At 40.3% G+C, this 13,652-nt stretch overlaps 1 protein-coding gene across 1 annotated transcript in view; it reads right to left on the reverse strand.

Annotated features, from left to right (window-relative positions):
• dync2h1 (dynein cytoplasmic 2 heavy chain 1) overlaps window positions 1-13,652 on the reverse strand; it is a 152,523-nt gene that overhangs the window by 73,764 nt on the left and 65,107 nt on the right. The window contains exons 70-75 of the mRNA XM_078167136.1: window positions 12,150-12,248; window positions 10,918-11,041; window positions 8,065-8,228; window positions 7,060-7,179; window positions 5,603-5,737; window positions 4,481-4,624 (exon numbers count right to left, since the gene is read on the reverse strand). Of these exons, the coding sequence (XP_078023262.1) occupies window positions 4,481-4,624; window positions 5,603-5,737; window positions 7,060-7,179; window positions 8,065-8,228; window positions 10,918-11,041; window positions 12,150-12,248 (786 nt within the window). The remainder of the gene's footprint in view (window positions 1-4,480; window positions 4,625-5,602; window positions 5,738-7,059; window positions 7,180-8,064; window positions 8,229-10,917; window positions 11,042-12,149; window positions 12,249-13,652) is intronic.

Consider the following 13,652-nt stretch of genomic DNA (forward strand, 5'->3'; position numbering starts at 1 on the left):
AAATACACACACATACACACACATGCATGCACACAATGACAGAGGGAAAAGGACAAAAAGAAAAATTAAAGTGGTGAGACGAGGTATGAGGGATTTGCTGTCACTGAAGAGACTTAGAGGGTTTTTCTCAGCCTTCAATAATATAATACAATACATGTGTCTCTGTGTTATGTGCTTCTAATTCTAGCTGAATATGAGCTACTTTTGTTAGCAGTGATGAAATTAAAACGTCTTCTCTCTTTCTGTCACATCAGGGTAACTTGACCTCCTCAGGGTTGTTCAACAGACGCAAAGAAACACTTAACTTTTATCCTGTTTCTTCCCTTTCACACATTCTTTTTCTCTGATGTACAAATCACCACAAAGAGATCTGACTTGAAGTGTTGGTGTTCCTCTTTTAAGTTACACTACGCAGGAATTGTTGATTACTGTTTCTAAATAGCATCGCCAGTGATAATGAAAGTGAAAGCCAACCCCAGACTCACTCTCATTTGGAACAAGCTTTGTCCGCTTGGCGTTTCACCTGGCTATATTTGTGTTTTTCAGTGCCGTCCTCTTGGATGCATGCTGCTTACGGTCTGGCACCTAGTCGCTACCTTTTGATAAAGTACCAACCTCATCTGTGTGCTGTGCCCATAAACGTCCCAAAAACAGCAAAATAAGAAGATGCTAAGAAAATACAGGCAGTGGGCAGAGTCTCTGCAAATAAATACACCGCCACACACTGCTCGTGGGTCATAAGTGATGATTAAGAGGGATTCATTTTGTATAAGTCTATACATTGTTCAGGAAAATCCATACTGTGTGTGGAATCGAAACAATTCAACTTGATAGCAATAGTGAAAAAGAAAAATTAATACATGAGAATCAGACTCATAAAAAATGCCTGAGAAATGGAGGGACGCGCTGAGAAAAAGAGAAATGTCAGATGTACTTCTTTCATTCTATCTATCCCATGTTCACTGTTCAGTATGTCCGTTTGTCTTTTTCTCCTGCCTAGACCTCTGTTTGAGGTTTTCTGCAGGCATGTTTACATGTAAAAACCTGTGTTTGGTGTGTTTTGTGTATCCAGGACAGTACACGAGTAGGAACATATGTGTGTCTCTGCTAATATGTTTGTGCATGTTAGCTAAAAAGAGGACTGCTCAGTGTGTTATATTAGTCATGAGAGGTTAAAATTCTATGTCCAAAACTCGGGAACCATCTGCAGCTCATGGCAAATTGCTCATTCAAAACAACAAACAACCAAAAGATACAAAGGGACAGAGAGTCCATGAATCAATGTAGTATTCTGACTACACTCACCGAATGTGTCCACGAGCCTACCTACACACACACAAACACACACACACTCACTCACTCACTCACATAAACATGTAACAGTGGTGACCAGCTGCTGCCTGGTGACATTCTTGGATGACAGCACTGGCTCTAACAACCCACACAGGATTTGGGGAATTAGTGCTCAATCTCTCAACCCAATGTCTGTGTGCCTTTGTGTATGTGAGAGTGAGTGTGTGTGTGCTCTGGTTATCAGACAGTGTTTAGGGCTCAGATGGAGAACAGCAGTGTGATAGACAGTCCATGATGCTCTCCAGCTGCACAGGTCAGACTGAGATAAACAGTGAAAACAAAAATGAGCTGAAATAAATCAAGCCGACCTAAACTGAATTAAATTCATCAAAATCAGTTGTTTTTTTTAAAGTAAATGTAGTTTAACTTAGTTTATCAAAACTACAACAAACTAAATATTCCCAAACAATAAAGGAATATAGTATTTCTGTCACAATGTGGCCACGTAAATGTATTGTCTTGCAATCATTTTCTACCAACTGTACTTAAACAAATAAGACTGAAAACTACAGAACTACAACTACGTTGGACAGAATCAGACTAGCTGTCTCCCCGTTTCCAGTCGTTATGCTAAGCTAAGCTAAGCTAAGCTAAGCTAGCCAGCTGCTGGCTGTAGCCCTGTATTTAACGGACAGATATGAGAGTGGTATTAATGTTTTCATCGATCTCTCTGTCAGAAAGTGAAAACATGTCTGTCCCAACTTATCAAACTATTCCTTTAAACTGTACTTTCATACATACCATGGTCATTTTCTACATGAAGCTCAAACAAGACTTTACTTTAGCACTTAGCATTATTCAGCTGGCATTACAGTGAAACAATGTCTTTTTTTTTCTTTCAATAATAACTATTATTCAATTAACTAGAGGCTATGCCTCACTCTATCACTGGGACTGCTCTGGTCTTTACCTTCCTTTTTTTCATCATGTACAGTTTTACTTTGTTTGGCTTTATTTTTTGTTGTCTACAATTTGTTTAATAGAAAACATTCCTACAACTTTTCTTTTGGCCTAATACCAAAGCCGCGATGGCTGACTTGACCTCATGAGTGAGGTCAACAAACTCATGAATGGTGACATTTTATTTCTTCAAATACACTAACAGAGGTGAAGTTTACACTTGAAGCAGCTCATAGGAGAGGCACATTGCTATTTTAGAGTTTCCTATAAATATGAAGGAGAAGAATTGTCTTCCAAAACAAATGTGCATCTTCTAACTGTGAAACCAGGTAAAATGCAGTCTAAAACCCCTTCTCGACAGTCATGTACATGTTTCCATTGTCACTCTTGGCCGTGGCGAGTAAAGCCATGCTGCCAGTTTAGACGTGCCATGCCGCACCTAGCCATGCCAGAGACAGACCTTCTCAGGAACAGGACCAAAAACCCCAAACTTTTGCAGTTTCGAACTGAATGTCTGTGGTTTGGAGTTTAGTTTCTCTCCTGCCTCCTGTTTTTACTTTAGATATCTGCTTTATTTTACTGTTAAATGTTAGGAAATTAAATGTGTTTATTACTGCATTAGAGGAACTTATTCTGGCTGTACTGTGTGTGGGTGCTGACGTAAAGTTCTGTTACCCTTTATGTAGGGATGCACCGAAATGAAAATTTGTGGCCGAAGCCGAATAAAATTAAACGCTTGGCCGAATACCGAGTACCGAATACCGTTGTTTAGTTTTTCATTAGTTTTTGCAGATGAACCCCCTCCAGATTAGTGTTGTCACGGTACCAAAATTGGGACCCACGGTACGATACCAGTGAAAGTATCATGGTTCTGAGTAGTATCACGATACCACAACGAAAATGAGGCAGATGTGCCTTTTGTCATTTATAAAAAGATAAATCACTGTTCTATAATACATCAATGATATTTCAATGGAATAAATTACTTACTGACTTATTCATACTTCAAAAACAGCATCAATAAGTGATTAACATAGGGGGGATCAAAATAAAATAAATAAATAAAATAAGAATCAATCAGCCACCCCCCTCACCTGACAAGTAAAGAACAGTCCCTTCATAAGTAAAGAACAGTCCCTAAAGTGCGGTGAGGTTTGTGGACCGTTACCCGCCACAAAGAGAGAAATGTGAACGGCTCATTTCTCCTCTGACACGTCACATACCTGTGTGCTGCCATGGCTCGGCTGTCCAGGTACTTTTGGGCAGTCATGACGCCAAGAAGAGGACATTATTGGAGCCGGACTTCTCCGTCGCTGGTAAGCCTTATCTTGCACCGCGGAGCACTATGGCTGCCGTATTTGACAGGAATACATTCCTGTCCGTGTCTGTGTCTGTGTCTGTAACCCCCCGTTAAACCCGCAACTGGCGGGATTCGCCTTTCGTTTCTGCTGCTGGTTGAAATCTGTACTCACACAGTGTGCTAATGATTTATTTTGCCTGCACAAAACTATTTTTAGTCGCAAATGCGAGTGCGGTGACAGATGGAGTAAAATATTGCCACACTGCCAGCATTTTACTCCGTCCGTCACCGCACGCTGTTTGATTGCGTTATCATAACACGTCGCTATTATTTGGCCTTACTTTTCACTTATTCCACCGAATGCCGAATGTGTGTTTTTTTGCAATATTCAGCCGAATATATTCGGTTACCAAATATTTGCATACTCGCAGCGGTGCCTGGATAGCGTGACGTGTGTGGTTGTGCTGCTGCCGTGGTCCCGCCAGATGCCTCCTGCTGCTGCTGCTGCCATCATTAGTCATTAGTCATACTTCTACTGTTATTATACACATATTATGCTGATCTGTTCTGTACGACATCTATTGCATGTCTGTCCGTCCTGGAAGAGGGATCCCTCCTCAGTTGCTCTTCCTGAGGTTTCTACCTTTTTTTCCCCCCGTTAAAGGGTTTTTTGGGGAGTTTTTCCTTATCCGCTGTGAGGGTCCTAAGGATAGAGGGATGTTGTATGCTGTAAAGCCCTGTGAGGCAAATTGTGATTTGTGATATCTATCAAATAATTTATTTATTAGTCTAGTTATATAAATGTGTTGAAGTTGGTTTCACTCAAGAGCATATGATTTGGAACAATTTTGCAAAATAAACATGTTAACGCACTGCTATGTTGGGTGCAAATGGAATTCTTATAAGATCTGAGTGTTGCTCAGTCACCTTCTTGGCCTGAAGAGCCCTTTGGAAGAGGCGCAGAAACGAAGCAAGGCTGAAGCGGTACATGTTGTTGATCTTTGACAGGTCTGTGATGACAAAATACATTTTGCTGGCACTCTCTGCAAGAGGCAGGTAGGCATCCCGCTCCTAAAATAAAAACAAGGAGAGATCAAAAAAGAGGGGCCAGAGAAAAAGAGGGAGAGTCAAAAAGAGAGAGTTGTAGAAAATACCACAGATGAATGGATGGCAGGGTGAATGGATATGAAGAAAAATAGAAACGAAATGTTTATTTCAACCACAATGGAAGGACACACAGAGAGAAATAAGGGTAGACAACATAAGGTGTGATAAGACAGGAAATGTGAGGGAAAAGAACAGGGGGGTGAATATGAGAAAGACAGAAACAGGGGAGAGATAAATAAATAAAAGCAACTGAAAAAGAAGTGTAATAACAGTTCTGGTGTAACACTGCACCCTAGAGGACGACTGTGTAATGCATCGCCAATAACTCCTTGCTTGTGCCTCTGCGCAATCTGATGTTTGTCGTACGAGTGGCTGTGAGTTTGTTTATCTGTAGACCACTCAAATGAGCAGTAATGTTTGTGCCCAAACACTAGATAATACTGCATCATTGTAAATAATAGCGTGCACTCTTCAATTTCACTAAAAGTATTGAATGTAAAATGATGATTTGTTCCAGAAATTACACAAAAGTACAAAAGTGGAGAGATCTGCAGGCTGGGAATAAATGTCATTATACATTCAACACAATTTGCCTCTGTCTGAATCTCTGACTGTTGTTTTCTGTGTACTTCCTCTATCACATGCCTCCCTCTACCCTGAGTCTCTCTGTGGTGTGTGTTTGATCTGTCTCTTTCTCTCCCTCTCTGTAACAGCCCCCAGTATCCATCTGTATTCTCTCTATCGCTCTCATATTGTGAGTGGACTGATTATTACGCTATGATGATCCACTGCTGACCATTACTGCTTTTTAAAATCAATTAAAACACTTAAAAGGTTGTGCTGTGAGGGTGGCTGTGAACACTGTTTTTCCTGACACTGTTATTGTGTGTGTGTGTGTGTGTGTGTGTGTGTGTGTAGGCATGTGTGCTTGGGGTACATTACCTGGTCCAGGGACGCTTGCAGCCTGTGTGATTCCAGCAGTGACTCCTGGATCAAGGCACTGCTTGCCTTGGTCTGGTTCAGACTGTTTATTAGCTCTCTGTTCTCCAGAATATTACCCTGAGCTGTAGCCAGGGTCTGACACAGGAAAAAGACAAGACAAATGAACAGTTGGGTACAAAAAAAAGGAAAAAAAAAAAAAAAGATATAGCGAGGATTAAACAGGGGCAGAAAGGGAGTAATTCATAAGAGGAAAGGAGAAACGAGGAGGGGAGGGGGCACAATAAGTATAAGAGACAATGTTGTCATGTGTCCGTCACTTGGCTAAAATCTCTCATCTGATAAAAGTTGGAGTTGGAGGAGTGAGAGTAGTTTTATAATAGCTTGATGCGGGGCGTTTATTTAAAACTTTCTTTTTAGGCTTGACTTGCCCATTCTGTGGAATCTACTCCTTGAAACGAACTGATATAATTTATTTAAATAAATTCAAATAAAATATATGAGAAAGCAGTGGAGCATGGAAATGTCAAGTCGAATATGCTCCTACAATTCTGGAATAATTACATGTCTAGTACCACTGAAGCAGTGACATCCAGCCCTTGGCACTATCTGTGGGTGTGTGTGTATGTGTGTCCAAATTTCCCCTTCCACTGTGTGCACAATAAATTATCATTAGACTGATTGTCTGTGTGTCACAGTGTCCATCAACTGTGTGTGTGTTTGACTGTGGAAGCATATATGTATTAAGCTCTGTGTGTTTTTGCCTGAAATACAGGGAGCCCCATTAAGAAGCTGGACAGTAACAGTCTGTTTGATGTTTTGGCTCCGTATTCTCATTATCGTGGATGCAAAATGACCTCACACCTGCCTACAAATTTCTCTATACAAGTCTGAAGTGCATGAATAAGTGAAAGGAACTGCAATGCAAGAAAGCTCCTAAAGTAGTCCACTGATGAAGGCAGCTGGGTGGTGCAGAGGAAAAAGCATTCCTCCACTACCACAGAGACACGGGCTCAGTACACAGCAGTGGTGCTTCCGGCTTGGCTGAGTGCTCCATCAAACTCATCTGGCAGTGTTCGCGGGAGGGAAGCTGGTGACAGATCACATCCTTGTTGCAGCACTAGCAGCTCCCCCTGCTTGCTCTGTGCATATTGTCTTATTCTGTCTACTATACCCTGCTCATACCAACAGTGGGAGTTAGCAACAACATGGTCTGCAGTGCAGGGGGGGCTGAGCATTCCAGATTGGAAAAATGGACACAGATTTTCTCAACATTGTCCAATGATTATGTATTGATTGGAGCTACATTTTTTATCACTGGGGCACATCATTGTGTTTTTGCAGGTACAAATAGTAAGCAGACTGCAATATTCATAATACAGTATTGGGTGTTGCCCCAGCAACAAGCTCTACAAGTCCTCCAGAAGGGAGAATTCTCTTCTACATGTCTACATGTGTACCTGTAACAGCGATTCTTCCAGCTGAGCCAGCTGTATCTTCTTGTCTTCCTCTTGCTGTAGCAGTCTTGATTTTTCACTCTCCAATTCTGGCTTCTCCTGCTGGATGGTCAAGGCTAGCAGCTGACACAAAGACACGCACACACGACAACAGAAACACACCGTAACTACATGACTACAACACACAGTATATGCTTTGTATATGCACTGTATTTCATACAATAGAAAAAGCACTTGTTCCACATGGATTCTGCTCACGAAGCACTAAATTGGGTCAAACTGCTGAAAAACAGGAAATCTGCAGCGCCTTTGAAGCTATGGTCACAAAAAGGAGAGACCAAACCTTTAATTTCATTGTACTGGCTTAATTTTAAATAAGACCACCACAGACTACGGCCTCACACAATGTGGAGTCTAATAATAGACTGCATATAAGAAGTAGAAGCAGCCACTGTGACGTCATCAAATGGTTTGGAAGCCTCGAGTTTTTTGAGGCATTTTGCCCATCACCATCTTTGCTTTTTGGAGTCAGAAGTGACCATATTTAAACAAGAAGGTCGAACTGTGGATCTGACTGAGAACCCCAGGACATTGCTGAGGTAGCAATGTCAATCATAAGGTAGCCACATCCTAAAACCTGCCCTGCTTTATCATTTTTGTAACTCCCACTAAATAGGACCATAATTTATAATATGAGCATTATGCTGTATTGATGAAGACTTGAGATCAGCGAATGAGACCATAAACTGATTAGGAAAATGTTTACTGATGTAGTAAATCAGATGAGAAGTACGGTCATTTTCTCATAAACTTCCATACAACTGGACCTCCTTTTGCAACCAGTGGAGTCGCCCCCTGCTGGCCATTAGACAGATTGATGGTTTTGGGTGCTTCGCATTGACTTCACAGGGATACGTCCACTTTATTCATACAGTCCATAAGTTTAATCAATGCCATTCTAACAGAGTGTCAGAAAAATGAACACAGATTCACATATGTGTGGGTTACCTGTCCTCCCAAGCCTGCTCTTGTGGTGGTGAAGTTAACCTCTGTAACCACGGAAACGGCATCAGGGGGGATGAAGGGGGCGGGATTCCGTGTTGCCAGGAAGAGACGGAAGTCCTCATTGTAATCTATGACCTTGTCTCCTATCTGAACCACATACCTTGGACCTGTGTGCGTGTGTGGGCACATATGTGTTGAAGTTGGACAGAGAAAAAAAGTATCTGTTAATAACATACTGTATCATATAACTTTGAGCACTTTGAACCATATCTTCACCTTTTAGCTTTCTCCCCTACTCTCTACTCTCTGTCTTCTAGAAGTCTGCAATGCAGTACTGCCATGCCTTTGTCTCACCTCTTTTTTCCATCCTGTTCAACACCACTTTTAAGTGGATAACTTGGCCTTTCTTATACTTTCTCTGCCCCCACTCTTTCCAATTCAGCTTCAAATAGACAACCGCCTCTCCCTGGATGATTCACAGCCTTATGAATCACCCTCATTTTCACAGGTATATTCAACCTCTGTTTACACGTACTTGCAGCTGTAATTGGTATGCAATTACCTGAGCCAAGAAACTAAAATATCACAAGTGAAATCAAAAGATTCAAAAACAGCCGTGCATCAACATAAGACGTGTTTTTTGTGCATCTCATTTTTAATTAGGAGAAGTATTTAAAAAGCATTTATAAATAAAAAAGAATGCACAACGAAGTGTGGAGCACTTCTGCATGCTGATTTTATATAATAAATATTAATTTCCAATAACTGCAGAGTATGTCAGAAGTCTGAATTATTTAGTGGCTCAAACCACCACTCTTCCTGTTGACTTTGAATTAGCAAGGTTATACACTACATGTAATCACCATCACTTCTTAAAATGACCACGGAAATAGTGTTTGATGTTTCACAAATGTGCTTGTCTTTCAACTTTGTTAAATTCTCGGATAACACACACATATACATAATACATATGTGAATGTGATATGAGTCAGACATTTTAATTAATGTAATTAGTTATCCCCTTTGTAAAGAGGAATTATGATCTTTAAGTGTGTCACTAAAGACATGCTTGGTGCGTGTATATGTACTGTATGTACATGTGTCATAAGCATGACCTTACGAACAACTGAACATAACAGCGCTGGTGTAAATTAATAGATTTTTATGTATAGAAGGTGTTTTCTGAAGGGTCTATTTCTGTGCTATACGCGGAAAACATTTTTTTCCAATGTACTTAAGAGTGATAATGAAATGACACACCGATCATGCAACAAACTGTTTTTCTTCTTAAGTTATCTGCATTTATTTACCGTCTTCTTTGTTCACACTTTTCTCTCCTGAGTCTTCTGTAAAGCTCCCCCACAGTATGCTCATTACCTCTACCTCATAGGCAACTTGATACAATGCACAGTTTGTCATTTGCCTCTCTGTGTCTACAGCCCTATTAGCATCAGCCTTGGACAAATATGGAGTCACAGAAAAGTCTTTCTGCAGAAAACAAGAAGGGTTTGATCATAATTGTCTGTTTTTATGGCTGCCTCTTCAAACTGCTTTATGTGCTGCCAATAAAAACTAGTTGACTGAAAAAGTTCATAGGTAACTTGTGCTAATTAACAACAATTATCATGTTCAGGCAATATCCTTTTAAAATAGGATTTCACAGCAGTGTATAAAAGAAGCTGTCAGATAGAGGTGGGTGATCAGCTTTTTAGTTAGCAACCAGTTGTTGGTGACACAGGATTAATTAGTTTTCTCACACCTACTTTGACTGAAATTGAACTGCATAGATATTATCGTACATCGTTAAGACTCTACAGAATGAAGTTGTTAAATAACAATAGCTGCTGGAAATGTAAAAGTGAAATAAGAACTCTCCTGCACTGTACATGGGAATGTAGTTTGGTCAGACTACTCTGGATCAGAGTATTAGACATATTAAGTCATTGGTTTAGTTCAGAAATCCATTTGAGTCTAAAGCTGTGTTTCCTGGTGGTCAGTCGCATCTGGATGAGCCATTTGAATTTGATGACCGCCCATATTTATTTGAACACGGAGTACACGGAGTACACAGAGTACACAGACGCAGAGCTCATTAAAACTGAAAAGCAGACAAGGAGAGAGAGTGAGCAGCAACAGGCAGAGGAACATGTCCGAATCCAGCTAAAGGTAAACACAGACGTTCATTTCTCCTTTCTGTTATGTTGTCGGATAATTATACCAACAATCCGAGCCTATCTGTGTGGAAAAAATGCACTTTTAGTGGACGTATTTTGACGTTGTTTGACGTTGTCTGAGTGCCCTATTATTTAATATAGCACACGCTCGTACTGGAGAAATGTCAAATATTGAACATCCTATCATTCATTTAGACAAAAGTAGATCGGAAAATAGGGCCAGGTTGAAAAAAACATTAGTTCCCCTTTAAGACACTGGAAGACAACAAAGACCCCGGAATTGAAAGAATGGGTTTATGCAATGGTGGAAATAGCATATTATAAATGTATGTTCAGTCAAATAAATGGCAATCAGGAGAAAGAGGAGTATCCCTGTGGGACCGGTTATGGACTCATATTAAAACAGAATATAAGCCAACATAATTATGAACTTGCTCTGTGACTATGTGAGACAGTGATGTATGAGGACATATGTACGACATGTTATAGACTTATTTGTTAATATTATTATCATAATATCACCATATCATAAAAATATGTGCCTTGTATTCATGTGTGCCCAGAAAATAATACATGTATGCCATTTACCAAGCCTTCAAAAACAATCAAAACTTGAATTAAAAAAAAGTTTAAAAAAAATGCGTGTGTGTGTGTGTGTGTGTGCGCGTGTGTTTGTGTATACCCTGTGCTACAAGGTCCCTCCTCAGCAGTGGGTAGAGCACAGGTTCAACTCCATCCATCTCTTGGATGATAAGGGTTTTTCCAAATCTAACCGCCAGCTCCAGGGATGTCATGAAGTTACTATCCTGAAGAGAGACGGCACAAAGACACAGAATTGGAAAAACACCTTGAATTCTAGTATTGGTTAGTGACAGTACTCTGTAACATATTCAGCAACAATTAGAGAATAATCTATTGGTTCCAGGTTACTTAACTGAGAGCCTATAACCATGTTCTTTTTCATCTTAACAATAATAGATATACAAAGAAAAAAAAAGATGAAAGATCTCTGACTTATTAATTCATATTGCTATATTGCTGATAATAGACATAACAAACTGGGATTAAACATATATATATACACACACACATATATACACACACACACACACACACACACACATATATATATATATATATGTGTATATATATGTTTAATTCCAGTTTGTTTGACACGCACGCACACACACACACACACACACATATATATGTATATATATGTTTAATCCCAGTTTGTTTGACACGCACGCACGCACACACACACACACACACACACACACACACACACACACACATATATATGTGTGTGTGTGTGTGTGTGTGTGCCCGTGCGTGTCAAGCTGCAACAGTGTGTATTGTGTGTAGACACAGGAGACAAAGACGATATTCAGTCTTCTCAAGAGCACTGTGCCACTAAATCTGACTCATTGCTTTAATGGTGTAATAAATAATGACACTAATTTTGCAAATGTTAACTCGTGATTAGTAAGTAATGAATAATACCGTCAAGTATTGATTAATGTAATCATATCATTTTTTTAAATCAACACCTGAACGAATCGAGGAGAGAGGTAAAGGTGGCTGAATCATACGCTCTGTCAAACGGTGGTGGCAACTTGATAAACATGATAAATAAGGGTATACTAATGAACTTAAGGCTCGGACTCACTGGGCAAAAGAAATGAGATCAATCAAGGACATCTAATGAAACACTTCAAAGAAATGTTCAACGGTGATGACTTTTGAGGCTCCTGCAGACATAAAAGTTACCTCAATGTTAGCTTAGGTTAAGGGCTGATTGATTTCTCACCACTGTGCGTGTGTGTGTACGATAATGAGTTTGCAAATACAACTGAATGGTTGATGACCTCCACTGTGTGCAAGATATGCGTGTGCATGTTTGTGTGTGTTTACCTGTTGGTTGATGACCTCTAGTCGGTACTGTTGGAGATGTGTGCGGAGCCACTCTGTAGCTCGGCATGACGGGTCAATCAGGAATGGACAGGCAACACTCTGAGTATAGAACAACGAATAAAGAATTGTGTTTCAGCTTAAATTGTTTTGGGATAGTTTTACTTAGAAAGAGACTCAGTTACTGAAGAAAGGGAAGTGTGTGTGTGTGTGTGTGTGTGTGTGTGTGTGTGTGTGTGTGTGTGCATGTGTGGTTCAGTCCTGTCTCACTGCTGTCATGCTTATCGACCAGCGTCACTCCTATGCCAGGCAAAGGAATGAAGTCCACCACCCTCCTTTCATCCTGTGCTCTTCCATTTCATGGTCTCTTGCTCAAAGATTCTCCTCCTCAAACCTGTGTATTTGTCTGTGTATTGCCCCCAGCCTTATCGTACTCTACCTACTGAAAGACGTTATCCTGGTCTGGTTTCTTTTGTGTGCGAGTGTGTCACGAGCATCTACACATATTTCTAATCTATCTCCTTTACAATCGTTAACTAACTCAGTACATACTACATTCACTACTGCTACTACTGTGTGAATCGATTTCTTTCAATATGCTGCAATTTCCTCTGTACAAAGAAGGCTGACTGACTGAGATGATTCCCTTGTCAATTTTACCAACACATACAGGTGTGTTTAAGTGTATGCTCTTTGAAATAAGGGTTCCAAAAGGATTCTTCCTGAAGAGCTGAGGTTTTACCCAGAACCATTTGCTTCTGAAGAACCTTCAATGATTGTTGAAAGCATAGGTGATAATAGATCCTAGCCCTCAAATATTTAAATGTTTGCCCATGGTTCAGATGGTACTTTTAAATGTAGATCCCCTTAATCAATTCTAGTACTTGTAGTTTGCCATGGTTGATATCTTTACTATCATTTCATGAAATACAATACCACATGGTCTGCCGAAATCCTTTTTTAAAAAATGTTTTTTACGGGTACCTGGTACTTGGCATTTTGTATACTGTTCTAATTTGGAACTGCATTTCGGTTTCCAACCCTACCACACCACAGAAATAGTAGAGGCTGTAGTAGTAGTGATTTTATAAAATCTCCACCCCCTAAAAACATGGTTGTCAACCAAGAGTGTTGTAGGTTGTGTTGGACCAAATCAGGCCCGGCCCTCATGAAGAGGGAGCCTCATGAGGCCCGAGGCTGCTGGATGTGCTTCCCCTGGCCCCAGGCTGACCTTTTAAACTAAAACCCTGATTAAAGGGAGCGCAATCTATGGGTAATGCAGTCAGTTACTATTTAAAGAGCCCCTCTGGGAGGGCTCTAGATGAAACCCTCCAATATGAACAGGTAATTGGTAGAACGCCCTGGGTGGGTTCTTGTTTGCACCCTTAAAAGGTAGAGAGGTTCTGAAGAGATTCCCAGAAAGGGTTATGGGTACAATCATTACACCACAGAACCTAGATGACTCTAGGTGTAACCCTTTTTTGTTTGGTTCTGGGTAGAAACCCT

This window comes from Epinephelus lanceolatus, chromosome 4 (genome assembly GCF_041903045.1).
Source record: "Epinephelus lanceolatus isolate andai-2023 chromosome 4, ASM4190304v1, whole genome shotgun sequence".
In the NCBI taxonomy this organism is placed as follows: Eukaryota; Metazoa; Chordata; class Actinopteri; order Perciformes; family Serranidae; genus Epinephelus; species Epinephelus lanceolatus.